This window comes from Camelus bactrianus, chromosome 9 (genome assembly GCF_048773025.1).
Source record: "Camelus bactrianus isolate YW-2024 breed Bactrian camel chromosome 9, ASM4877302v1, whole genome shotgun sequence".
NCBI classification, from domain to species: Eukaryota; Metazoa; Chordata; class Mammalia; order Artiodactyla; family Camelidae; genus Camelus; species Camelus bactrianus.
Window position 1 is genome coordinate 71,094,044 of NC_133547.1, and position 27,439 is coordinate 71,121,482.

General features: G+C 37.7%; 1 protein-coding gene across 3 annotated transcripts in view; it reads right to left on the bottom strand.

Moving 5' to 3' along the window:
- LPCAT2 (lysophosphatidylcholine acyltransferase 2) overlaps positions 1–27,439 on the bottom strand; it is a 66,776-nt gene that overhangs the window by 28,632 nt on the left and 10,705 nt on the right. For 2 of the 3 annotated variants that reach the window (XM_010963642.3, XM_074370723.1), the window contains 10 exons: positions 24,106–24,245; positions 22,697–22,914; positions 21,291–21,403; positions 19,327–19,387; positions 18,358–18,416; positions 17,056–17,090; positions 13,446–13,500; positions 6,492–6,574; positions 3,634–3,759; positions 1,897–2,050 (listed from right to left, as the gene is read on the bottom strand). In XM_010963642.3, coding sequence (XP_010961944.2) covers positions 1,897–2,050; positions 3,634–3,759; positions 6,492–6,574; positions 13,446–13,500; positions 17,056–17,090; positions 18,358–18,416; positions 19,327–19,387; positions 21,291–21,403; positions 22,697–22,914; positions 24,106–24,245 — 1,044 coding nt within the window. The remainder of the gene's footprint in view (positions 1–1,896; positions 2,051–3,633; positions 3,760–6,491; positions 6,575–13,445; positions 13,501–17,055; positions 17,091–18,357; positions 18,417–19,326; positions 19,388–21,290; positions 21,404–22,696; positions 22,915–24,105; positions 24,246–27,439) is intronic. The other variant, XM_045523125.2, reaches the window with a different exon arrangement.

A 27,439-nucleotide genomic window follows, 5' to 3' on the forward strand; every position in this document is an offset into this window, starting at 1 on the left:
GTTTCACATCATTTCCCAATTCCCCATCTCCTGTCCTTATTGGTATGTCCCTGCCACATTCCTTCCTGTCACTAAGTCCATATTTATAGAAACCTTAATTTAAAATTGCTTGCAATGCATGGTTTCCAGAGCCAAACTGGAAGATACTGTATGAATCTCACAGAAGTACAAGTGAAAAGTGCCTCTATTTTCCCCACATGCACTATGACATCCAATAATTTACCTCTCCTTTCCCCTAAATCTTCATTACACTTTATAGCAGCACCACTGCGGTGACACATTACCATTTCATGGATGAGGAAGGGTTATTTGTAGGCTGCAGCAAGCCCAGAAGAGAGGCCTGGGCACTCTGTATGGAAGAAGGTTGCTTGACTGCATCATGTTACAGGGTAGTTCATCTAAGAGACCTCACAGTAAGTCATTAGGAGCTTGAGTGTGCTCTGGGTAAGAAGGAAAAGCTCTGCCCTGATTTCGGTCATCAAGCTATAATTTCTTTGCAAAATGTCTTTTCCCAGTGGTTAACAGAGAACTGGGAATTCTGGTGGCAGCCAGGATGGAATGAGCCCAGTTCAGCCTATCTCTTCTTCTCTCATTACAATGGGAAATTCTGATCAAAACACCAAAAGCACGACATCTGGACAAAATACCATAGTGGGAAGGACTTGAAGAAGAACTAGACAGGCAGTGAAGGCAGCAGGACACCATTACTAAATTGTTGACAGGGAAGAACTATCAACTCCAAATTCTCTCTATATGTCTGACCAAAATATCCCCCAGGGATGAATGCAAAATAAAAACATCACAACTCCAAATATTTATCCAAGGGAAATGAAAACTTGCATTTACACAAAAATCTATACACGAATGCTTAGACCAGTTTATTCATGATTGCTGCAAATTGGAAACAAACCAAATCTTCCTCAGCTGGGGAGTGGATACACCAAATATGGCACATCCACACAATGGAATACCACTCAGTAATGAAAGAAAACAAATTACTGATACCTGCAACAACATGGCTGAATCTCAGATGCATTATGCTAAGTGATAGGTGCCAGACTCAAAAGGATATGCTGCTATGATTCCATTTATATGGCACTTGGAAAAGGTAAACCCATAGGGATGGAGTAATCTCCAGGGGTTAAGGGCGAGGGAAGGGCTTGGCCACAAAAGAGTAACTACAGGGAAATCTGTGTGTGTGTGTGTGTGTGGCAACTGTTGTGTACCTTGAACGTGGTGATAGTTACATGCCTTTGCACATTGGTTAGAACTCATAAAACTGTAACCAAAAAGTGAACTTTATTGTCAGTTTTATATATTAAAAAACAAATGAAAAAAGAGAGAAGTTGGAAATCTTGATACATTTTTCCAAAGGAAACTTTCTGACAATTCAATGATCTAGCTCCATGTACTTACATATTTGTAAGCAGAAAAGTGAACCCCAATATAAGGACAAACAGGTCAAGTTTTAATTGAAAACTCTGTTATAAATAAAATAAAATCTACCTGGTCTTCAGATGTTTGGGGGGAAGTCCAGCAACCTTCAGAAAAGAATATACCACCCATGTCATCAATGTAGGAGTTTTGCCATACATTTTAAAATTCTTGCTAGCTGTATAAGCCTTTTTGATTCCATGTAACAGACATGGTTATGTAGTCACAATATTTATTTCCGATCTGTTGCCATATACAGACACACAATTATTATATTAGTTACTACTACTACCACTAAGGGGAAAAGAAAGCACAAAAGTCATGCAATTAAACCAGAGGCTCAGCTTGCTTCTTCTCACAGGGACCTCACAAGTTTTTCTAACACCTGCCATACTGATTTGTACTCTGTGGGGACTTGCAAAATAAAAATGTTTGCATGTTTAAAATTAAGCTTCAACTTACCCTGTCAAAGAGTGCAAAAAGTTGTCTCAAGACATCTGAAACAGGCAACTTTAAATACTCCGCAAATTCTTCAATCCCGATTCTTCCTCCTTTTGAGGAACTTGCAATAGTGGCATATTCATCCAAATGCTTACGAATGCCGTCCCAATCCAGTCTGTGCAGACAAAGAATCATAAAGACATGTTACTAGCCCCTTAGAGTCCCCATGGACATTTTATGAGCACAGTTTTATTCATTTGTCTGAGGGAAAAATACTTTCAGTGTCACATTTGAAAAGGAGAATAAAATGGATATTTTAAAGCACATATTGAACATGTATATAGGCTTCTAATTTTTTAAAGGGTATTAGCATTAACTGTAATGGTCCCAAATATGTGAGGGAAAGAAAAGTAACTGGGAAGAAGAGCGATGAGGTAAAATAATAAACGACACATGAGAAGAAAGTGTGAAATCGCATTTTAATCCCAGTATTACTTAGTAAGTCAACAGTATATACTAAGTTGTTAAAAAAAACATGATTCTTGCTTTCAAGGAGCTTTCTGGCTGACAACGAACTCACATTTCACAAAATGTGGTGATGGGAAATGCATTAGACTATGTGCACTTCCTCTAATATTAGTTACAAAACACTTTTAAAACACTGGAAAATATACTGTAGTGTACATCACAGCCTGCCTGTCTTTGTCTTGTAGAATTAAATAGGTGACTTAACAAATACTTCTATATCCAGCTTCAGAGACTAAATTTTTCAAATCTATAGGAATAGTGTAAAAATACAACATCAAAACACTGTCATCTTGGAGGAAGGTATAGCTCAGTAATAGAGTGTGTGGTTAGCATGCACGAGGTCCTCGGTTCAATCCCCGGTACCTCCATTAAAAAAAAATTAAAAAAAAATCTAATTACCTTCCCACCCCAAAAACAATTACTGTAAAAAATATACAAAATTTAAAACGTATTAAAAATATATATACTTTTTAAAAAACACTATTGTCTAGAAGATATAAATAATATTTGCTGTATCAGTTACCAAAATTATTTTGTAATATTGAACTTCAGTACAGTAACTGGTTCTGCAGCTCCCTCCTACAGAGGACGCCAAGGTCTATTGAATGAATAAATTCTGCAGCTCCCTGATGGAGCTGCAAACAGAATGACTTGTAATAAGAGAGGGATGTGGGAGTTACACCTTCATACCAGATAGCTCAAAAGGAATGTTCTAAACAGTTTAAACTAGATCCTAGAATCACAAAGGAGTGTTTCTGCCTTAAAAAATAAATTATATACTCAGAAGGAAAAGGTTATCTGGGGAAGGATTTAAAATTCAGTGATATTCAGAATTGCTACTTTACAAGTCAATTCAGATTTCACATGAGAAGTTCTGACCACCTCATGCCAGGACCATCTAATTACGCCATCCTTCTTGTAAGAAGGTAGCAGGACTGACTGACTACTCTGAGTCATTTCTAAGTCAGGAAGCAGATCTGCTGTGACTCATATTTACTATCTCTTGGTCTCTTCCTGTGATCAACACACTTATTTTTGAGTTAACTGTTCTTGAAAAAACAAAACTAGATGAACTAAATGGGAGACAAATTCACATCCCTGTCTTCCTTAACAAACCCCATGTAGGTTCTAGAGTTGAGCATTCATGAAACCAGAGAAAATAAACACACAGCATTTCAGATCTCTTTTGGACATCTTTATGAAAGTATAGTGGTTTTAAAATGCGCTTACCTCAATTTCCGGCTGATTTTGGTAAATTCCACCAAGCCAGCTTCCATAGGCAATGTTAGCTGTCCTGCTGAAATCATCAACCTGCAGTCTTCATAGGTGTGATCTGTCACTGGGATTTCCAATGCTCTAAAAGTATTAAAAAGCCCACAAATTCAACTTTTTAAAAAAGGTAATGATTTTTCATTAGGCTGGAATTGGTCAACAAGGGACAGTAAATGGAAAAGTATTTACTACTTTTTGAACCAGTAGCTTTGGCTCTTTTCCCAAAGTGACATATTTCTCTACTTCACAAATTACTGTGGCCCGAGTTAATCTCCTCATGTCTGTGTGCTTCTGCCAATGGTCATTTTTATTTTGTGTTTTAACTGTAACGATAAGAACAGTTGACTTCAGTCCGTGGAGAGTAAGGAGAAGACAGGTTCAAGTCCTAGTGGAGTCTTTTACCAGCGGTGGACCTGTTGGCACTTAACTTAAGCCTCACTCGTCCCATCTGCACACAGGAATACTTACTCCACAGGGTTATTGTAAGGACCAACTAAGAATGCCTGTGAAAGTGCCAGTTAAAAGGATCAATGGCAACTGGACATATTATAAGTGAACAGTCTATCCAAATCGCTAGGCATCTGCATTTTTTCATCTTTTGAGACTGAAGATTGCCTTCTTGCTACACTGCAGTGTTCAAAAAATACTGATGAGAACTGATAATAAGCTCTTATTTCTTCCAAACCTAAACATCCTCCATCCTCAGAGGAGAGCATAACCCCTACTACCTCCCTCCTGCTCAGAGACCTAATAATAGTGAACTAGACTTGGAAAAAATGTATTAATAAGAACTTGAAAAAAAAACAGTGAGTGACAAGAAGAAAACCTATGTGGTTGATAAAATAATTTCCTGTAGATCCCTCTTCGTTAAACTTTTATTCACAAATATTCAGTGAAAAATCATAAAATTATGTCATCAACTGTTACTTGATTTTTGTTGAATCATCGCTAAGAACATTAAATTTTTAATGAATGCAATATGAACAAAGCATTTTTTTCCTACCTGCAACTAGGCTGTTTTTGATTAATGGCTTTTTTGGTATAAGAACATACCAAATATAAGGAAAATAAAAATTAAAAACACTTCAGGAATTATAATGATAAACAGCAGAACATAATGGTTAAGAGTTCGGGTGTTGGTAACAGGGAATGTGGACTTGAGTCCCAGCCCCGACCCCCACTATCTGCCATCATCTTGGGCAAACCACTTAGCCCTCAGAGCCCCAGTTTCCGCACCTGCCTTGGAGCTGCTATGAAGATTCTGCTACTAGATAGCACAAGCGAATAGCCTAGCACAGCACTTGGTGAATGCTTACTGGTGGTAAACACCACTGCCTTAGACCGACTTTGCTCTTCACCATTTTCAGATGCTGTTGTCATGTCCTTTCCTACTTGACTCTCATAATAACCAAAACCATGAGAAAGGCCAGGCAAGGATTAGAATTCCCCCTTTACACATGTGGAAAGCAGTCTTGGAGGAGACTTGTCCAAGACTGGACAGCCAATTGAGGTCTTTCTTACTCTTTATCCAAAGCCCTTCTACTTCCAGGCCTCCAAGCCCAGGGAAAAGCCGTCTAAACTAATCCATCCTGTTTTTAGACACACTTGAGGAAGTCAGAGTGTCTGACATAATTTCTCTCAGTTCCTAATACTCATCTTCGTTCCTAACTGTTGGACACAAGCTGGTCTGAAAACATAAGGGAAAAAAGAGGAAGACATCAAAGCAAAATTTGTAGCTGGTCTGGAAACTAGATAAATCAAGTACATGTAGGGACACATAGCAACAGAGCTCTTTTGGCTAAACACTGAAACATGTATTCTTTCTTGAAAATAAAGTTATTCCCCTGGGAAATATCAATATATAGTATGCATATCAAACATATGAATATTTGCTTATAATGCCAAATTCAGATATGAAGCTAAATTCAGAGTTCTCATAGAATTTTTACTAAGAGAATAAATACTGTTGGCTTATTAGATCCGTACCTACTGCAGGAAATGATTGAGGGAGGTGGTGCCTAGGGAGCAGATGCACACCTGGAGGGCTCTGAGGCTGCTTGGGTGGTGGGGATAACCCATCCTTTCATTATAGGAGGAGAGGTGATACATCTGATAGGAACAGTGGCCAGTTAAAACTCCCTTCCATGCAGGAAAATACCTGCCTTATGTTATGCAGTTTCTAAATGCTAAGTTTATAGCCATCCCTTAAGGGGGTGACTTTCCCCTTTTCTATGCACCTACTGCATTCCCTTACAAACTTTCTCCTCTTTGGTGCTGTAATCACTAATGCCTTTGAAACACCGGGTCTTGGCAGCCATATGGAGGCTGAGGAGATAGAAAATGGGCCACGGCAGGAACCACTCAGACAGCATTAGCTTTGTTGGACATCGACAGGCCAGCTTGGGAGAATCCACCCTTGGGAAGTCACTGGCTGGTTTCTTCTGGTTAACGTACACCCCCCCCCCCCCCCGTTCCCTTTCCGGCAATGGCACATCTCCATTAGTTTGGGGGTTCATCTGGGAGAATATTTATAGATTGCCTTACTGACCACATTTCTGGGCACATTATTTTATTTACCAAAATGAGTTGGGAAACGAGGCCCTTGGAAAGAAAAAACAAACCTGCATGGGGGGATAGGTACAGCTCAGTGGTAGAGCATGTGCTTAGCATGCTTGAGGTCCTGGGCTCCATCCCCAGTACCTCCATTTCTAAAAAAATATTAAAAAAAGAAAAAACAAACCTTCAACCTATATTAAATGCCCCTTGCCAATAATTTAAAAACAATTTACCGATTATAACCACATACAGATACTTACTCTGCCATTAAATTCCGGATTCTACTAGCAAAAAGGACAGGATCGTTCTTTTCTTCATCACTGGGTACTTGAACGGGCATAAACTGAAAGACAAACACATCTTCCCATTACACCTGTGAGGCCCAAGACATTAAATGCTAAATAAATCCATTTATAAGCTACCTGTCGTTGTATGTAGCCCCTTGCCTTTCTAGCACATGGGTTACATGATATAATGCGAAGAGCACTGTGCGTGGACTCAAGAGATTAGAATCCAAGCCCTGGGTCTTTCTGTGTGTTACTGGCATGACCTTTAACTTCTCTGAACTGTCTTCTCGACTCTAAGAAGAGGGCCATGATCACTCCCTTCCCTGGTTGTCATAAGGATGAAATGAGCCGACGGATGCCTGGAATTCTGGAAGTTGTAAAACTGTAGCTACTGAGATCTTATTCTCAAAGCTGCCTTTTCTACCACCCACTCTTTGTGTGAAAATGTTATTAGTTGTAATACTTTGTTTTTTATAGTTTATCTTCTCTATCCATTCCTATATTGGTCATATTTTTATCACTTGATCAAACTTTATGTTTAGTCATTTCTCTTGCTTGTTTTTCAGCCCTTATATGGGCTTTCTACCTTTTGCTTAACACCGTATTTGGCTTATCATAAACTTCACTTTTTTTTTCTTCACTTGATATTCTGTGATACCTCATTTGTACTGCCTTTGTTTTTATTCATGGTTTTCTAACATTAACAAGGTTTTGGTGCTATGTTTATGCCATTGCAAATTTTTTGAGCACCTCCTACATACCAGGCAAGATGAACAGGACCCTAATTCCTGCTCTCAAGAAGATCCATATTTTAGTAGAATAGACCGACACAACACATGCTAACTATCATTACCCTTAGTGGGAGGGCTTAAAAGCTTAATTAACTTACTTAACTTTATACACGTTACGTGACCAGGACTCAGCCCAAGGCTGTCAGATTCTAAAACCCTTGTTTTCCCCACGTAACCATCCTTCATGGAATATGAGAGTGAAGGATAAGAAATAATTAATTTGGCCAGGAGGCTGGGAAAAGCAGCCAAAAAGGCTTTACAGAAGAGCTAATACTTGATCTTGACTCTTTGAGGATGAACGTGATCTTGCCAGTAGGCACTGGTCATTGAATTGTAACTATGAACCAGGTACCATGCTAGGTGCTTCATATGTGTTATTTCATTTCCCTAATCCTCCTAGTTCTAGTCATAAGGAATTGGGGTTCACAAAGATTAAATGACTTGTTCAAGGTTTCATGGCCCATTTCCACTCAACAGATACTGCTTAAGCACCTGTCATATGCCAGGCATTGCACTAGGCCCCGAGGACACGACAATGAAGGCCTGCCCTCCAGGAGCTCTCCCTGCAGTGGGGTAGAAATTTATGACACAGTAAGCTAAGTCTACCAACAAGAGCGGCCATCCATCAGGCACCTACTGTGTGCTGGGCACTTCACATAAAGGGCTTTATATGATTAACTCTTTCAACCATTCCTTGAGGCAAATTCTAACATTTCTCTTCGACAGGTAAAGAATGTGGCTCCACGAGGTTAAACAATATAACTAAGACCACAGAAAAAGGCAGGGTCACGATGTGAAAGGAAAGAAAAGATCTGTATAAATAACATCACTTTTGGACTCACATGGAGCTGTTTTCAAATCTCGTTCATCATGTTTGAGAAGCCTACGGGCAATGGTGACTCAGAGATGAAGTTTAAGCAAGGGAGTGAAATGACTAGGTCCAAGTTTTTGAGCAGTAGCTTGGGTAGCAAGGAATAGATGAACGAAAGAGGAAAAAGACGTAAGAGCAGGGAGAACCCCCTGGAGGCTCCTTCAATCACCCTGTGAGCGATGGTAAGACCAGGAATCCAAGGGAGGAGGAAGAGGCCAGTATGGACCCAAGCGGCCTTTTTAGGAGAAAATGGACATGAATCATAGGCTAATGTGCTAGATGTCATTTTACTTCTCACATTTATTTTATTAACATCCTCTCCAAGAGGACAGCGGAATGCTGCAGAAAGCCCTGGGCCTGGGTTGTTGCCATGGCTCTGCTGTGTGACTCCAGAAAAGTCATTTAGCCTTTATGCGCCTCAGTTCCTTCTCTCGTCAAATGAAAAATTTTGACTAGATGATCTCTAAAGTCCTTTCCCCCTGGAGTTCTAAGTCTAGCTTTTCACTTAGTCTCCAGTCACTCTTTAAAATGGAAAAATAAACTAAGCCACCAGAGGTCTCCACATCACTTATATATCCAGAGCAACGGGCAATCTGTGCAAATATTTCTAAAAATTCCCTCCATCCTGTTCTAGTAAAATCTCTTCTATTCGCCAAGGAAGAAACCCAAGGAAGAAAACAGTATGTTAAAATCAACGCTCACAGAACATCTAACAAAATAGTGCAATCAAAGTTTTAAATTGCCATATAATCCTTCATTTAAAAAAAAGCTAAAAGATCATTTATGATACACTTGATTGGTAGGTCATAAAAGCACATATTGAAAACTCTAAATATAAAGTGTTGTTACACTGTTAACCAAATATAATACAATGAACTATGGGCTTGGTTCTTCTTAGTGCAGGGAATATTTTCCATAAAATGATTTTTAATAATTCTCATATTGGCATGGCATTTATTCTTGAGAAAAAATTCTGAGAGTTCAAAATAATTAAAAGTTTGGATTTGACAGTCACTGGTCTTGGAGGCCCCACGCCTCCTGAGGAGCAATTGAATGGCAATTCTCATAAGAAGTCACCTCTCCTTGGATGAGACCTTGCCCTCTGTATCACATTTCCAATTTGTACAAAGGCATTCAACGCTCACAGCAGGAACACAGCCTTCATTTGGAAAGGAATGTCAGCCAGAGAGAGGGGACTACCATTATCTGTTACTGAACCCCAACACACATCTAAATACCCCAGTGACCCCAGGGACCACAGATTTCCTTTCCACATTTATCTTCTCTCATTGTCCCCAGTATCTCCATTGATGACCCCTCTGACATCTTGATTTCACAGCCCCTTCACTTGGCCACAGATATCCTTCTCAACTCCACCTGGGCCATGACAAAAAACACACAGTTCTAATCTCCTCCTCTGACAAGTTCTTCATTCAGTTTCCCCTCATTTACTTCTCCCCAACCTGGTCCTGCAGAGACTGTAAGTACCTGACGGTCACTCTCAGGACCTATTCATCCCTTTCTACCCACTTCCTCCTGGCAACATCCGTCTACGCTGGACATCAGGTGTCAGACACTCCCATGTGGCCTGTCACCTAGAATCTGTCACTTCTGCCACATCCATGGTGCTAACCACAAACTCGGTCACCTCTTCTGATCCTGCCTTCCCACTCCTGTTAGAGTGATGCTAACCGAGGGATACTAAGCAAAAGTACCAAACTTTATTGGCTGAGGCTACTACAAATTCATGCTCGGGTCCTCAGAGCTGCTTGAAAAATTATTTCCCAAGGTGACCATGCTGTCTGTCCCCCAATATAAAAATACTTTTTTGTTTGTTTTGCCAAAGACCTTCCTTTATCTTTCTAATCTGTGCAGATGTGCCAAAAGATGTGATCCTAACACTGAGTCTATTTCTTTAATGTCAAGGTGATGGGCGAGGATCAAGTGCCTTGAACAGAACCTCACAGTTGCTTGGCAGCCCTCTTACACCCCCTTCTGACCTGGTGCCATCATATCTTCCTGTTTCACACATGGTCCATGCTTCTCAAGTTGCAATTCCACTAACGCTAGCAGTCATAGGAAGCTCACTATAAGCTTTGCAAAGGAATTTTCCTAAAGCCAAAAAAAGTCCCTATGTCTATAGATAAGTCATTTTTATGTATCTTTACTTTAACAAGTTGCTTTAAAGTCAATACACTTTGAATGTAAACTAAGATATAGCCCATGAAGGAAACTGATGGTACAATCTCTGCGAACGCTGTGTTTCCGTTCAGAAACTAGCTGCTGTCTGCATAGTGCTATATAGTCTGACTTTGCTTATGGTCTCTCTCAGGAGATAAACTGGCAGGGTCTTAATTTATGCCGTATCTGGGGATGTTCCCTACTAGCTATCTTATTCCCTATGCCCCTAATCCATCTGCTTGTTAAGTCATACTTGTGAAGTAGCTGGCCGATAAAAGCGACCATTAAAAGATGCTTTAAGTACCCCCACTATGCCACATTATGATTCAAAGAATAACTTTTAGTGGAACCATTCTGTAGACACACACGGCATCACCATTCAAGGAGGCCAGAAGATCAATTATATGGGATGTGAGGTCTGGAACTTACTATATTTTTAAGATCCAAGAGTCAAGGAAATAATAACCTTTTCAAAACTAAGTCTGTGTTGGGGAAGCGGGGAGGGCGTGGGTACAGGAGGCAAGGAAACAGTCCTATATATTATATTCTCTAGACTTTGAATAATGAATGATTTTGGTAATTAAAGAGTCTGATAATCATCATTAATGAAAGGCCACTTGTGAAACTGACGGATACAGCCTCCAACATACTGAGATGTCCCATGACTCACAAGAGCAAGGGTGTCTGAAAGGACATTTTCATAACAATCCAGTCACAGCTCATCTTAAAAACCATAAAGCTAAGACCCTATGCTTGAATAACACCTCTTGAATTAGGTTTCCTTAATTAATATTCAAGGAGGTCTAAAAATATGTTAAAAATAATACCTAGGATTTCTATCAGTGTTGAAGAAAAAGGAAGGAGAGGATTGGTGTTTCTGAACAACCAAGCCAACTGAAATTGTAGCAACTAAGTGCACTGAGACTTCTAACTAAGCTGCGTGCGGGGCAGCTCAAGGTGGGCTGGGCTTCCTTCGACATGGTGAAGAGCGGGCCTCAGAGTCAGCGCCCAGCTCTCCAGTGCCCTGAGTGTCCAGCAGGCTGCTGGGAGACATTTCCCAGTTACATCCAAACAGTGGGGAATTAAACTATTCAAAAATCATGAAGTAGTTAGAGGAGTCCCCTCATAAATCTAAAATAAAATTCTAATTAAAATAAGAACATCCAATTGGAAGTCCACACATTCGCATCTTCCTGCCCTGCACTGCAATTCTTATTCATCAAATCCATACCTATTCAACTGTTTTAAACTGGTTGAAAGCCATTTTGTGTGTGGAGTTATCCACCAAAGGATATATTCTTTCCTTGGCAGAAAATGTTATCCAAACCGGTCTAAGAACTGGTCGGAGAATGCAAATACTGTAATTGAAAAGAAAGAAATCCATGACACGGAAAGGAAATGTGGTAACAGTGGTCAGGGCAAAAATATGAAGAATTTGCATACCTCTGTTGTAACCCAGTTTGACCACTGACACGTGTGCTAGACAAAAAAATGCACAGTGCTATGTGCATTTCCACATCTATTGCTAGATCTTAGCTAAAGAGGGGTAAATTTAGAGGAAGGAACATATAATAAATATATATATTTACTCTGAATTTGTGGAGAAGACAGTATGGCTGTTTTAAGTGTGGGTTTTCTGGGGATTTTTTAGAGAAACAAAACAGGGCTAACTAGCTAAGCAGCTATTTAAGAAGGAAGAGCAGTGCTCAGTCAGAGTACTTAAACATAATAAGATATTTCTTTCAAACAGGGTTTCCCCAAATGTATTCTGTGGAACACTGGGCGTGGGAGGTATCCAGAGGAAAAAAAAAGAGTTTGGTGGTCAAACATTTCAAAGGTATTGAGAAGTCCTGAGAAAAGAAATCTGATTTATTTTGTTTACCCTGGTACTTCCTAAACTTACTAGGATATAGATTCTTTTTTTTTTTTTCCCCTTTAGAAGTATCTAAGTATATTCCAAGATTGAGAGTTTTCTGGTCACACTGAGAGATACTGACTGGTTTGAAAAGTGGGGAGGTGTCGCATGTAGTGAATAAACAGGTATTTTCAAGGCAGGTGGACAAGCTGCAAGTCTTGAAAAATTTCACTGAAGTTAAACTACTTTAAATATAACCTGTCCTCCTGCGTCACTTGGTATCGATGACAACGTCTAAATGGCTGAACAGCTAAGTTACCTAACAAAGTGAAGAAGGATTATTGTGATGTTAATTAGAGAGTCCTGTCACTTGGAGCCCTGGCCCCCACTCAGGACTCTGAGTTACATATGTGAACTTGAGGTTTTCATTATGAAACCCATAGATGGAATTGGAAAATCCAGGCAAGAGTCTGGAGAATTCATATTCTGACCCCCTCTCTTCAGAGGCTATCTGAGGGTATTGCTAAAACCAACAACATTCTGAATTCAGGGGTCCGTTCCACATCATCCCTAGAAACTCAGCACAGTTCTTGGAATCAACCTTCAGAGTCTCAGAAATCTGGTTAGAATTTTCAGAACACTCTAATTCCTCCTCCACTCCCCACCTGCCACTGTAACTCAAACTGAAAAACTGTCCTATGAATGATGATACAAGCCACCTTCACGGCTCTTATCATACGATTTCCTCAGGCTTTCAAACAGGGTGCGCAGATTGATTCTGAAAGTGATGGTTTCTGACTCTGTGTCTCTCCCACAACCCCAAGCAGCACCTCTCCGCTTTCATAGCACATCCTTCTCCAAGAAGTTATGTGGCTCCACCAGCTACTGAAGCCCCTCTGGTCAGGGTGTGAAGATGTATCATGCAACCAGGCAGAGATCAGCACTCAGCGGAACAAAAACATAGGAACAGGTGATGCACACCTGGCCAGCCAGCATGGCGACATGCTGCAAGTCCCCAGAAGTTAGGAAATTGTATTTCTTAATGCAATTCTAAGGGCTAACTCTAACAGCGTGGGTTTAGATACATAATTTGCCAAAGACCAGGGCTTACTTTCAAGTTGGAGGACTTAACTTCCAATCTTTCCACATATGGTCTCTCTAGATTGAAAACTCACAAGGAAAGGAAAGGCCAGATCTCAGGTTCTCAGGCTACATTTTGAACAACTTACCTCAACTTCCACCTTTGTGAAGGGCTGGCAGAAAGTGAGTACACAAAGCTGAATGCTGGAAAGAGAGAAGGACATCTTTACCGGGTAATGCAAGGACCACCTAACATGACTCAGTAATCCTTGCTTTACACACAAGCACCCCCACATCAAGCTTCGTATGTGTTTTGTATTTGTAAATACCACACTACAGCTCTAACGCTTCTTGGGCTTAGAGACCTATTCTTGACACTCGAAAATTGAATTGCTGAATGCAATACCAAATATGTATTTTGAGCCACAGCCACAGCTCAACAGACCACACCTCAAATTTGAAGTCTCCTTGACAACTCAGATTCATCTCCCTAGAGGAACTACCCAAGGCCACGTTTTAAGGTGCATTAATGTGTTCATAGAAAAACTCCGGAGAAGAACATCACATTACTAAATTCTTTTCTAATATTACCAAAAAAAAAAGTGGGTCTTTCCTTAAAAGCTGAAACTTTATCATCATTATCTCAGTTACTAACATGTTTCCCATAGCTAATTTTCTGAAAATTTTCAGAAAAGTTTCAAATTTCATTTTTAAGCTAGACAAAGGCTTTCCTTCAAAGTGGTTATAACCACACCTGTGAAAGATAAGTTTTGAAACTGTTCCTACTTGCAGCGTTCCAGGGTTAAAATTTCTACAGAATTTTTATTTAGCCTCATGTAGATGTATCTGATGAGCGAGAAATCAGGCAGAGGGGATTGGACTATATGTTTAAGAAAACGACCAACCAAACTTTTTTTTGCTATTAAGAAACTAAAATATGATTTATCTGTAAAACTTGCTTGAAGGAACTTAAGGAATTTAGGAGTTTGAACAAGGAGTTTACTTAAAAGAAGGAATTTAGGAAAACAGGTTTACCAATTCCATAATTAATTATAAAGTGTTCTTGTAAGTGTTGGTTCTCAAACCTTCTGTCTGAAAGGGAAAAAATCTTGTACTAACAACTCCAAGCCACAAAGTCAATCCACAGTGCCTGTCATTAAGTAAACTGTTCTTTAATTATTTAACTTGAGTGTTGGCATTCAATGATTTGAATAGATATTCAGTTCTCAAAATTCTGAATGCTATAAAAAAAAAATGAAACCACACATAAGATCTCCTTAAACATGACTTCCTCACACTCCAGACAAATCAAACACCACTTAATAGACTGACACAAAACAGCTCTTCCGTAGAGTCCCCTTCTGGACATTTATTCCGAGCCCTCTCTTCCCTAGGATCTCTGCTTTGTGTAAAATCCCTTTCTTAGACTCTGAGTTCAGAGTAGTACTTGGAAACAAGGACAACTGAGAAAGCTGACTGAGTAACAGATGCAGTGCCAAGTAGAATGTGAAGTAGGTCACAAGATAAAAGTGGAACTCCTAAGAGTTTGAGATTTGCAGATTACTAACTACTACATATAAAATAGATCAACAAGTTCATATTCAGGGAATTATATTCAATATCTTGTAGTAACCTATAATGAAAAAGAACATGGAAATAAATATATGTATGTATATGTATGACTGAAGCACTCTGCTAGACAGCAGAAATTGACACAACATTATAAACTGACTATACTTCAATAAAAAAATAAATGAAAAAGAAGATAAAGGTGGAAATGGGAGGTCACCACAGGTAAGTGAGAAGTGGCACTAGGACAAAACAAGGTTGTATCTTTAGATTTTCTCTTTGTTTATAAGAAATCTTTTACTCTGAATATGTTTTTTTTTCCCTCTCTTTCTCTGCTGAATTCAGTCTATTTTTCCCCCTCTATCATACACGTCTCAGGGTAGAAGGCCAGATGAACTAAACCACTCTAATTTACCCTTGGTCTCCCTTCCAGAAAAGGCTCCCATTTGACCTTTACATCCAGCTGGACTGCTGCAAATCCCCAAAAGAGTCACAGTGAACCCCAAATCACTATCTCTATAAGGACTTAACTTGTAAAGGTCCCAAAGATGACACACCTCAGGAAATAAAAATATGTTATCCACTCAATTGTTGGGCACTTCTTTTTCTAAGATACTCTCATACTATTTGTTTCTCCTCATTTTCCCTTGTACAAACACTGAAAACCAGGAATTCGAAATGAGCAGCAGCAGGAAACATGTATTCTAGCCAACAGAATACACTGATTTCCTGGAGAGCTGAAGGTAACGTCATGTCTAGATATCCTTTACAATTTATGCCCTTTATTCTTGGTTTTATTTACTTAACTTCGCCTACCAAGGACTGAAGCATACCAGGAATGTAAATGTCTCACATGTGTCAATGTTTATTATACATGTTACATATGTGAACTTAAGGTTTTCATTATGAAACCCACAGATGCAATCAGAAAATCCAGGCCCAACTATTCTGATTTAAATGTATTATTTTAAAGCAATTTACACACACCAAAAAAAAAAAAAAAAAAATGGAGAAACTAAGTATGTGGTAGTAAAAAGAAAAATCTAATTTTCAGAAGTAGGGGAGGGAATAGCTCAAATGGTGGAGTTCATGCTTAGCACGCATGCAGTCTTGGGTTCAATCCCCAGTATCTCCATTAAAAAAAAAAAAACCAAAAACTAATAAATAAATAAATAAATAAATAAATAAATAAATAAATAAAATGACCTCCCCCCACCAAAAAAAAAAAAAAAAAGTTGTTTGCATTGTCTACAATGTACTTGAAGGCAAACAATGATTTCTTTTCAATGTTTCCAAGTGGTTGTCATGTATCCATCAACAATGCTATTTGAGCTCTGTGTGTAACAGTATCAGAAGGCATTACTGCCTAAGCCCTGGGAAAGCTCTCAAATCCGAAATGTAAAAAGGCTATATATATTTTTTTGAAACTTTGGGGAAGGTTTATTATTATTTTTTGTCTCTTCTGTAGCCCGAGGCCAGCCAGGTTCCTTGAGGTCAGCACAGAGGGATGTCAGCGCTCTCTGCTCAGGTAATGGACTAAAGGAGGCAGCTAAACAGGCTCAGTCTCATCCAGGGGAACTAAACCAGAGAACTTCTTGAGAGAATGCCAGATTCTACATGTTCTGTTCTTTTTAAAGGTCTATTTCACTTCAGCTTGCTTAATATTGAAATTCCTCTCCTCGCTTAAATACTTATAGAAACTGCTGATCCCTAGGCTTTCAAAATCCAAGAATAGAACTGAAAGCATGGTGAGCTATTTCCTCAACTCAAATCAGACACATCACAGCTATTTCAGGCACTATGACTAAATTGTTCTAGACTGCTTAAACCAATATAGTAAAATAATGATGGAGACACTAGATGATGCTAAATCTGCAATGGAAAAGAAACTAAAATTTACACTAAGTGGAATGCAAATGAGGTCACTGGAATGTTCCTTAAGAATTGGTAGATAAACACTTGAGACCCACTAGTACGTGACAGACGACTAGAATCCTGCACACGGGAGACACTGGGGGTTAATGGGCATGACAGTTATGCTCTACAGAGAGTTATCCATTACAAAATTTAAGGATCTGATTAGAAATCTTTACTTCTGCAAAAACAAGGCTTAAAAAAAAAAAGGAATAAATTTTTTCTTTTTCTTCATTCGAATAAAATTTATATAAACTAACAATATAAGCGACTTACAATGTATATCCTTGCCAAGTCCAAGTCACAGTATCCTATAATAACAATAGAATTCAAACTGTTAGTTCAGAAAAAATATCATATAAAATAAAAATCTTATTTTGATACTGGTATTCGTATTTCTTTCTAAATTAAAAGCAATATGTTGAAAAGTAAAACAAGCATATTATTATTGTTAAACAACAGTGAACTGATCTATAAATTCTTAGATTATAAGTCTACATGGAAAAGATTTGTCTTCCATAGGTAACCACCTATCTTTTTATAGAATTAAGTTGCTCTGAATTTTTAAAAAATGATTGTACATGCCTAACTATTTTTCTCCTAACATGAACAAATCTGGATAATTAATTGGCTTACAAAAACCAGACTACACCAGTTCTCAAAAAAAAACAAAAACAAAAAGGTTATTTGGGAGAAAAGACTATAGTAGTGAAGTAGTGCATAGTGAGAACTTGAATACATTTGAATACACCCATAGGCAGAAGTACAATGAGTACAAATTTGATAAATTTTAATTTTTTAACTATAGGTGTCTAAGGTTGAGAAATCAGCCACTGATAGAAAGTTGAACTGATCAAGAACTCTTAATCTTACACAACATATATTGTTACTAATTACACCCTGCCTTTTAATGTAAACTCTCTAGTAAAGAAATCCCTCAGAAACAACACGTCCCTCCCCCTACCAGAAAAACACTTTCTTTAGGAAAATGGTGACACGATCAATATCCAGAAGATGACAATGTACTTTGCTGGAGCAAAAGAGACTCCATGGACTGTCTGCAGGATATCAGGTCCTTTTCAGATATTTTCTTATTTCTGCTACTTGCCAAGCATCACACAGCTACTAAGTACTGAGCCAGTAATTAAACACCAAGCCTCTTCCAAATTTACCCTGCTCCTTCACTCCTTCCCCACTGTGACCACTCCATCAGGAGGCGTTTCCTTCTAGGCTGAACGAAAATCACAAATCTATGAGAGTTTTCTCACGTCCACTCTAAGAGACCCTGAATCTGAGACTCAGTTGTACCATCACAGTGACAACAGAGAAGCTAGGGAAATATATTCCTGCAGCTTAGTAACAGCAAAAGCAATGTGTGAAGCTGGTATCAACCAACATATGCCCATCTTGCAAACTTTTAAAAAACTAAATGTCGCAAGGAGAATGAGTCTTCCCATCTGCTTCCACCATTTATCTATTCATCTATTTTATTTAGTAAAACAAAAAGGGTCCTAGAGAATGTGTGCTGTTTGGACTGTTTATTATGGGATTCTTCCCATAGGAAAAAATGATGCTCACCAGCTTGTTTGGGTATCTGAGCAGAATTGGCTGCACTGGAACTCCTGGAATGAAGGCTCCTAGAATCACACATTGAAATTTTATAACATGCCCTTTATATGAATATAAGTTATACAATAAATAAAAAAAGGAATAATAAATGATACACTAAATGTTTTAAGAGTACACATAAACTATTTGATAAATGTTGGTAAATCCTTAGTGTTGACCAAAATGAGACACTTTTTAAATTCAGAATTATATAAGCAGAAGGTTAAATATTATGCTTAAGCCACTTAAAATATTATTTATATCTCCATTTGTTCTCATTTTCCATATACCTATTATTCAACATGGTTAGAAAAAAAAAAAAGGAATGACAAATCAATACAAAGAGAAAGTAAAGAGAAGAAAATCTAGGTGAAACCAAATGCTTGAACCATTAACTATCACACTTGCTAGAAGCGAGTCCTAACTGGTTCAGAGCATTCTAGCAGCCAATACAAAAACATTTTAAAGTATTATGAATTACCATGAAATGACATACAAAATTACAAATTACTATAAAATTCACAATTTCATAATATTTTAAAAAGAAGTGAAACTTAGGAGCATTGAAGGCGTTATAACGATAATTGAAATAGATTTTCTAACTTGATGACACAGGACCCCAGGTGTCTGTGAGGGTATGCTCGTATGAAAATAAAAATCTTCCAGTGGTTTTTGCTCAAACACACACACACACACACACACACACACACACACACACACACACACACACACACACACACACAAGACACTTTAAGGAAGAAGGGATTATGATATCAAAAGAGAAAGTGACACAGTAAGTTCTGTGCATTCACAACATTGAAAACATTTAAGAAGAAATGCTCGGAGCAAACTAATGAGTTATTTTGTGTATTTATTATCAAGTCATTTGAGAAATCTTCCATACTACTTTGTCACAACACATAATTTAATTGATCTCACCTGGTTTAAAAGTAATCAAACAGGACCGATTAGTACAAGTACCTTCTGGGAAAATTAGCATCTTGGGAGAAAAGGAATAGATTTAATATTTCAGTCTAATTAATAGATTACCTCTTTACTTGCTTTCTTATATCTTCACAAATAGTTGCCAATTTTTATAAAGCAAAAATAAAATAAAAGGCCAACACTTGATTCTAGTCAAAGCCAGAATCACATTATTTGGTTTTCCTCTAAAAGGAGCGTAGTCTGACCATTAAGGTAACTAGAAAATGAAATAAAGCTTTGAAGAGAGAATACATATAGCAAATGTTTCTAATCATGATGCCAGTGATCTGAATAGGCTTAAAAGAAGATGCAGACCCTCAGTCATGGTCAGATTGTGCATTTTAGGCAATATTAAATTCTTCTACTGCTACACATGCTTAACCAAAGCATTTCCTGTTTCTTTGTTTCCGTTTTCCCACTAAATGATATTCTTTCTTACAACATATAGTTTCAGGACATACGGAGGAAATGCCTGCCATATGTTTTATGCTTACTTGACTTCATTAACACATGGAATACAATTTAATAATTTTTTTTTTGAGGACACATTTTTAGCTTTTAACATACTTCTTTATGTTTTCCATGCAAAAGATATGCCGTATAGTTCCCAACTGAATAAAACAGCAGCTTGGTTTTCTGAAGCTTTTAGAATTTAGCAATGAGTAAATTGCTAAGTACATAGAACAAAACAGAACAAAATCCCTCCCACTCATTGCAGTTAGTAATGGGCATTTTATAATAATTAGAGAGGGAAAACATTATTAGGCTATGTTGCCACCATAAGTTATTTGCAAAATAAAAATTAGGAATAGGTGCAATTCCATCCTTCAATTAAAAAAAAAAGGTTCCCTATCACAATTGGATACAATATTAAATAAGATTCATTCAGTGGATACTCTACAGCTATACTATGAACAGTAAATTAATATAGAGTAAGTCGTAATCTCAAGAGCTGGAAAGGGCATGAAAAGTCATGTAGTTGCTCTATCGCTTGAATTCTTTCTACAATATCCCCCCAGTTGGTTGCTTAGCCAATGCCTGAAAATTTCATAAAGAGATTCCAAGTCAGACCGCTCTTCTTCTGGAGAGAAAGTTCCTTGAGATGAGCAAAATGAACTTAAATCTACTTGTTTACTTTCATCTACCAGTCCTAGATCTATTTCTTGGGTCCAAAGAACAAAATCAAACCCTTATTCCAAATGCCATTTCTTCCCAGTCACTTTTTAAATCATTCCGCACATGCCCTGGTTTCTAAAACCTCCTGGGTGATCATACTCATCTCTGTACTTTAACATCTACCCATCATCATGGGTGGCGAGGTCCCTGCAGGACCATGAGCAAAGTCCTGGGCAAAGTAGAGGGACACTTATCAGCATCACTCATGAGTCTCTCTTTATGCAATCAGTGCTGCCCCTCTTCCACACCTTCAAACAGCATTCCAGGGGAAGGAGGTGGTAGGACAGGAAAATTTGAAAAAGTTCTACAGGTGATTCTGATACGCTCTCTGAACCTACAAAGCACAATCTAGATATGCACAATCTAGATATACTTCTGATAAAGATTAAAGATCTTCACCACTTTCAATAAACCCACCATACTGTGGAGGATAACTCAGCTCCAGTATCTCCTCTGTAAAACAGTAAATACATTCAGAGGTAGAGAAGCACTTTTTATGACAAAGTAAAAACCAGTTCAAAGAGTCTGGAGTATAAAAAAGAATGATACATTCAATTCCACAGAATATTTTATGGGGAAGAGGATTTCTTAATACTCATTTATTCTGCTTCTATTATGTTAAAGACATCTAGCAAAGACTGCTCCCTGTCCCATTGTTATCTGTGGATACAAATTAGTGTGTATACAAACGTACAATAAATAAGACTCTCAATATACTTAAATAAATATCTACTGCGTTTTACCTGGGGCCATTCTCCTCCTGATGTGGCCCTCCTTATTATTTCATTTATTGTGTTTTTTCGAGAATCTGGATCTACACGGGACACCAAAACTGGTTGCAAAGCCCGCAACAGACCTTTAAAACAAATGAAAAGTCACAACCAAGTCATTTTTTTGGCTAAAGCCTACTACAGCAATGATACCAGATAAATTATAAAACAAATTTTATGGAAAGTTAAAATGACAGCAAATCAAAGAGAATAACTTTAAAAAAAAACCTCTAATTCAAAGTTTATTAGAATTTAGCTTCCAGTTTCAAAATGACTGGTAGATATCTATACCTAAATATATTTCATCGATTTAACAGAAATTAGCAGCAGGAATCTGAAAAGCAACAAATGCAATTTTCTCCTTAAAAGACTTCTTCCTCAACTGACTTTAAATGTTTGGAATATACTAAAAGATTATCTTGCTTTATTTTGGGAATATCCTGCAAACTGATTACGTGAAGTCACAGGACATACGGGTAGGGGGCAATTATTAGTTATCTCACTAAAATTTTCAGTGCAATAATCTTCTAAGTAGTTAGCTTCCCAGCACATGCAACATAAACCTCAATTTACCAAAAATCTATTGCTAAACCACTTTTCAGGAAAGTGTCATATTACACAAAGTAAGGTGGTTACCCTAAAAAAAAGAGAGAGAGTGAGTGAGTCTTTCTCAACTGAATGACAAAGCTCTAAGAACTACTATTACTCCACCAAGGCAACATGAGGCAATTTTCACACCCACTTTCTCATCACTTGGTGCTTGGCAATAACCTTGGAACAACTAGGAGCTGTTACTTGGAGACTAATCCTCTGGAGAGACAGCAAAGCATCTGGTGGAAAAAAATTTCACTTGTTTCATTATCTTTTACAGCAGGAAGCATTTATTGTTCCGCATGATAATTTTCAAAGTTACACACTGGTCCCCCGTGGAGGTTTGGGGGCAATAAGGAAGAAAACAGAATTAGGAGAAAAGACTTAGTGCATTTATCAGCCTAATACCCCGAAGAGAAATTCACTGAAATAGCATGTAACCAGTGCTTTCACAAGGTCTTCAATTAAATTCTCTCTCCCCCAAAAATCTACCATGTTTGGTATTTAAAACCTGTTCTTTCTGGTTTTATTTAAGAGCAGACAGAAGTGATGGTACAGTGACAGGATAAGATTTTAAAAGGATGATAAGGGTACAGATAGGGAAGCCTTTAATCTTTTTTCATAAGTTCATTCTTTTGATAATAGTCCCTCATTAAAAGCAAGGAAGTATGTTTGAAGTGTTTTATTATTTTAAAGATCTTAAGAAGTCTACACCAATAAACTATACATGATATTCTAAATATAAGGCATGAACATATTTCATCTTTGTTATCTTGCAAAGTACTTACGGCCAATCAGCGGCACCTCCATGTTCTCTTGTCGCGATACCATGGAAGGTAACCCAGCGACGACACAGGCAATTCCATCGAAGAAAGTTGAATGCGGGGCGACGACAAAAACCGGTGCTTCCTCAGGACTTGCGATCTTGCCTTTCACGGTAACTCTAAATCCCATTGAAAAGAACAGGGCACGACCTAGAAACGTCAAAGCTGGCTGAGTAATTTTCCTTTGGAAATAAATAACAAAAAAAGACATAATTAGCTTTGCCAACTGTGGCTAACAGCAGGGTTTTTCTCTAGAGCACGATGCAAAAACCAAAACAGGTCAGAATACTTCATTTTAAAATATGAGCTAAGAAGAACAGCTAACAGGTTAGTGGAGCTCTTTCCACCAAGCACTATTCTAAGTAATTTAAATATATTAATTTCTTTAATTCTTAGCCTGACTTTATGAAACAGCTAGCATTTATTACTCTCCCCATTTTACAGACAAGAAAACTGAGGCCCAGAGAAGCAATTTTCCCAAGGACACATGGCTAGTAAGTGGCTCAATTATTCTTGACTATAAAGAAATAAAAATGAATTTTCAACACACATCCTCCACTGAGAAATCCAAATCAGTATTGCCCTTAAAGGAGTGACCTTGGAAATCTATATTGGTGTAACAAAGATGCCACGATCTCCCAAAACACTTTCTGAGCCCTGAAATTGTCCTCAGAGTTACTTCAGGAACAAAATTTTAAAAGTAAGCCTTGTTACCTATATCATTACAGCCCACAGACATCAAGAATCTTAAAAAGCAAATTCACCATCCCCCTTCCCTGGAACAGAGATGCACTTAATTCCAGACATCTAACTGTTTACGCTTTAAAAAGAATCTGTCATTACAGAAGAGTTAATTCATCGAACTGTCCCAAGAACTGTGCTGGACACACAAGACACAGAAGATCCGGTCTCTGTCCATGATAAACTCAACTGAGCAGAGAAGCAAAAACATAATCCTAGAAATGGAAACACATGGTGGACATCTCCGCACGTGAATAAGCATATAGCTTTTCATGAAAAATACGTGTGTTTTCTGTAAGACTTCTCATGAGAGCTTTAAAAAATGCGCCTCCTACCTAACTCTCTCAACATGCTTATAATAATATAGGGAAGAGCTATTAAGTAACTAGCTCCTGAGGAAGTTTCTCTAAATTTATTTCACAGTAAGGAGAAGTGAGACACAGAAAGCCAAAGTACTTTTCCAGAGGGCACAGGGAAATGACTGGTCTCTCCTTGCCCTGTAGTTTAGAGCTGAGATCTCTATCTCTGTAAAGGTAAAAAGCTCATCCCTTCACAGAATTCCCATATCTCCTATTTTTGATCTATAGTGATGTAGTCTCTAACAGTGACATTCCAAAATAGTTATTTCTTACCTCCTCCAACCAGCTATTGGGTGGGTCAGCTTTTCAGGACAGCATGCTGTTGAAATGGCCGCAAAGGGCCATGCCAGTAACAAAGTGAATGCAATCAATAGGACACGAATTGGAAGCAGGATAATTCCAAGGAAGAAAATCTAAAAGTAAAAGTTGATTAAAAAAAAAACAGATGACATTATTTGAATGCTGTAGTTACCAAACAGAAACTTGTAAGAGGAAAGTTTTAAGCTGCTCATGCCTGCACTCCAAGATGAACTGCACGTTACCCTGCACCAGACAAGGATCCAAGTACAAAGAAAACTACGAAGTTATATCTGACCTCATAAAGCCTACTATGTGGCAAAAGAAACAGGGAAGAAAACCAAATACTTTAAGACTATTTGAAAAATGAAAAGAAAATGATCAAACACTGGACAAAGGTGAATTTATAAAGATGTTCTAAGTGTTGTTTATGATGCTGAAAAGCTGGAAACAATCTAATTAGACAGCTAGAGGTAAATAAGATACATCCCTGCAATGGAACACTAAGTAGCTATTAAACGTGGAGAGATAGGTCTAAAAAAAAAAAAAAGAAAAGAAAAAGACTACTTGATCTGTATATTAATGAATGTGAACAGAGGCTGCTGAGGGAACAAGTAAAAGGTGTGTCTGACTCAGCAGTCAGGGAGGCTTCCTAGAGGAGTCGAAGCTGAAACGTCCTGCTTTCAGAAGCAAGCAAAAGCTAGCAAGGTAAGAAGGGGAGACAGCTTTTTGAGAGTCCTAAGTAGGATGAATATTAATAAAGGCATTAGGGCGTGAAAAAGTAAATGTATTATTTTATATAGCTGCCAGCCCTTTATAATTAATAATAATGAGATGGGGGAGGAAATATAAAATAAATAATAAAAAATAAATGAGAACTAAATCAGGAAGAATAGCAAATAATACATGCTTACTGTGTACCAGGCACTATAAGCTCTTGGCACGTAGGAACTTATCTGAGTCTTACAACCTTAAGCTGTTTTACATACAAGAAAGGCACCGAGGGAATTAAGTTAGACTGCTTAAGATCACACAGTTAGTACGTGGCAGAACCAGAATTTGCACCACATTTGGTTACAAAGCTCTTGTTCTTAATGCTATCCTATAATACTTTTTAAGTGAAATAAACTACCCATGTCTTTTTTTTTTTTTTTTGCCAATTACACTACTCAAACAGTGCTTCCCTTCTTCTCTCTACTGGCCTTTAATGTGAATCTGAGCATCATTAAATAACTTGCGAGAAATGCCAAAAACGTTCTAGTTATCAGATCTCAGTCAAATTACTTGCGTGCGTGTGTGTTTGAAGTAAAAATTATATACAAGGAAATGTACAGATCTTAAGTGTATAATTCAATGAGCTTTGATAAATGTATACTGTTGTAACCATCATTCCAATCAAGATGCAGAACACATCCGCCACCCAGAAAGTCACCCCGTACCTCTTCCAGTCAGTTCCTACCCTCTTAGGCAACCAATGCTGGATGTCTATCACCATAGATTAGTTCTGCATGCTCCTGAGTGTCATATAAATGGGATCGCACATCATGCATTCTTGTGTGTAGCACTTCTCCCACTTAACACAATATTTTTGAAATTCGACTATGTTGCTTTCAGTATCAGTTAAGTCATTCTTTCTGACTACAGAGTATTATCCCACTATATGACCATATGATAATTTGTTTATTCTCCTGTTGATGAACATTTGGGTTGTTTCCACTTGTGGGCTATTACGAATAAAGCCACTACAGACATTCCTATATAAGCCTTTTTGGGGATAGTTCTTTCATTTCTCATAGGTAAATACCCAGGAGTGAAATTGCTGGGTCAAAGATGTGGTTTAACTTTTTAAGAAACTGCCAAATAGTTTTCCAAAGTGGTTGTATCAGTTTAAAGTGTGACTGGCAGTGCATGAGAATTTTAGTCACTGTACATCCTTGTTGACATTTGGTGTTTGTAATCTTTTTTTAAAAATCAACTTTATTAAGGTATAATTTACATAAAATAAAATATACCTATTTTAAGTAGAGATAAGTTTTTTTCAAATGTACAACCCTATTCAGACACCACCATAATCAAGATGTAGATCATTTCCATCACCCAAAAAAGTTCCCTTGTGCCTCTTTGCAATTAATACATCCTCAGTGTAAAGCAACCACTGACGGTCTTTCTTTCACTATAGTTTTTGCCTGTTTTATATTTACATATAAATGAAATTACATAGTATGTACTCTTTTATGTCTGGCTTCTTTCACTTCATATTTTTGAGACTCAACCAGGTTGTCATATATATCAGCAGTGTGGTTCTTTTCACCTGCAGAGTAATACTCCATTGTATGAATATATCACAATTAATCTACCCATTTATCTGTTCAGGGACATTTAGCCTATTATGTGTTTAGCTATCATGAGTAAACACTACTGTTCAAGTCTCTGTGTGGACATACATGTTCATTTCATGAAGAGTGATCCTGTTGGAACAGGATATGCTTAAAGAATCTGCCAAACTGTTTTCAAAAGTGGTTGTGTCATTTCATATCTCCACCAACAAAGTACGATAGTTCTTGTTGCTTCGCATCTTCATCAATATTCAGCGTTGTCCTTCTTTGTAGCCATTGTAGTGGGTGTAAAATGATACCTCATTGTGGTTTTAATTCATGCTTCCTTGATGAACAATGATGTTGAGCACCATTTTTCATGTGCTTATTGACCATCCCTTGAACCTAACTGTCTATTCATGTCTTTGGCCCATTTTTACTGGATTGTTAGTCCTTTTCTTATCAATTTGTAGGTGTTCTTTATATGTTATGTATATAGGTCCTTTGTCAATATATGTAATGAAAATATTTTCTCCCATCCCACAGCTTGCCTTTTCATTTTTTTTTTAACATTTTTTATTGATTTATAATCATTTTACAATGTTGTGTCAAATTTCAGTGTAGAGCACAATTTTTCAGTTATACATGAATGTATATATAATTCATTGTCACTTTTTTTCTCTGTGAGCTACCATAAGATCTTGTATATATTTCCCTGTGCTATACAGTATAATCTTGTTTATCTAGTCTACATTTTGAAATCCCAGTCTGTCCCTTCCCACCCCCTGCTGCCTTTTCATTTTCTTAATGGTATCTTTTGATAAGGAGTCCAATTCTGATGAAGATGAATTTATCAATTTTTATTTTCTGTTTAGTTCTTTTCTGTGTCCTTTCTAAGAAATTTTCACCTATCTCAAGATCATGAAGATATTTTATATTTTCTTGTTCTTCTAGAAGATGTATGGGTTTTGCTTTTACATTTCAGTCTATGATCC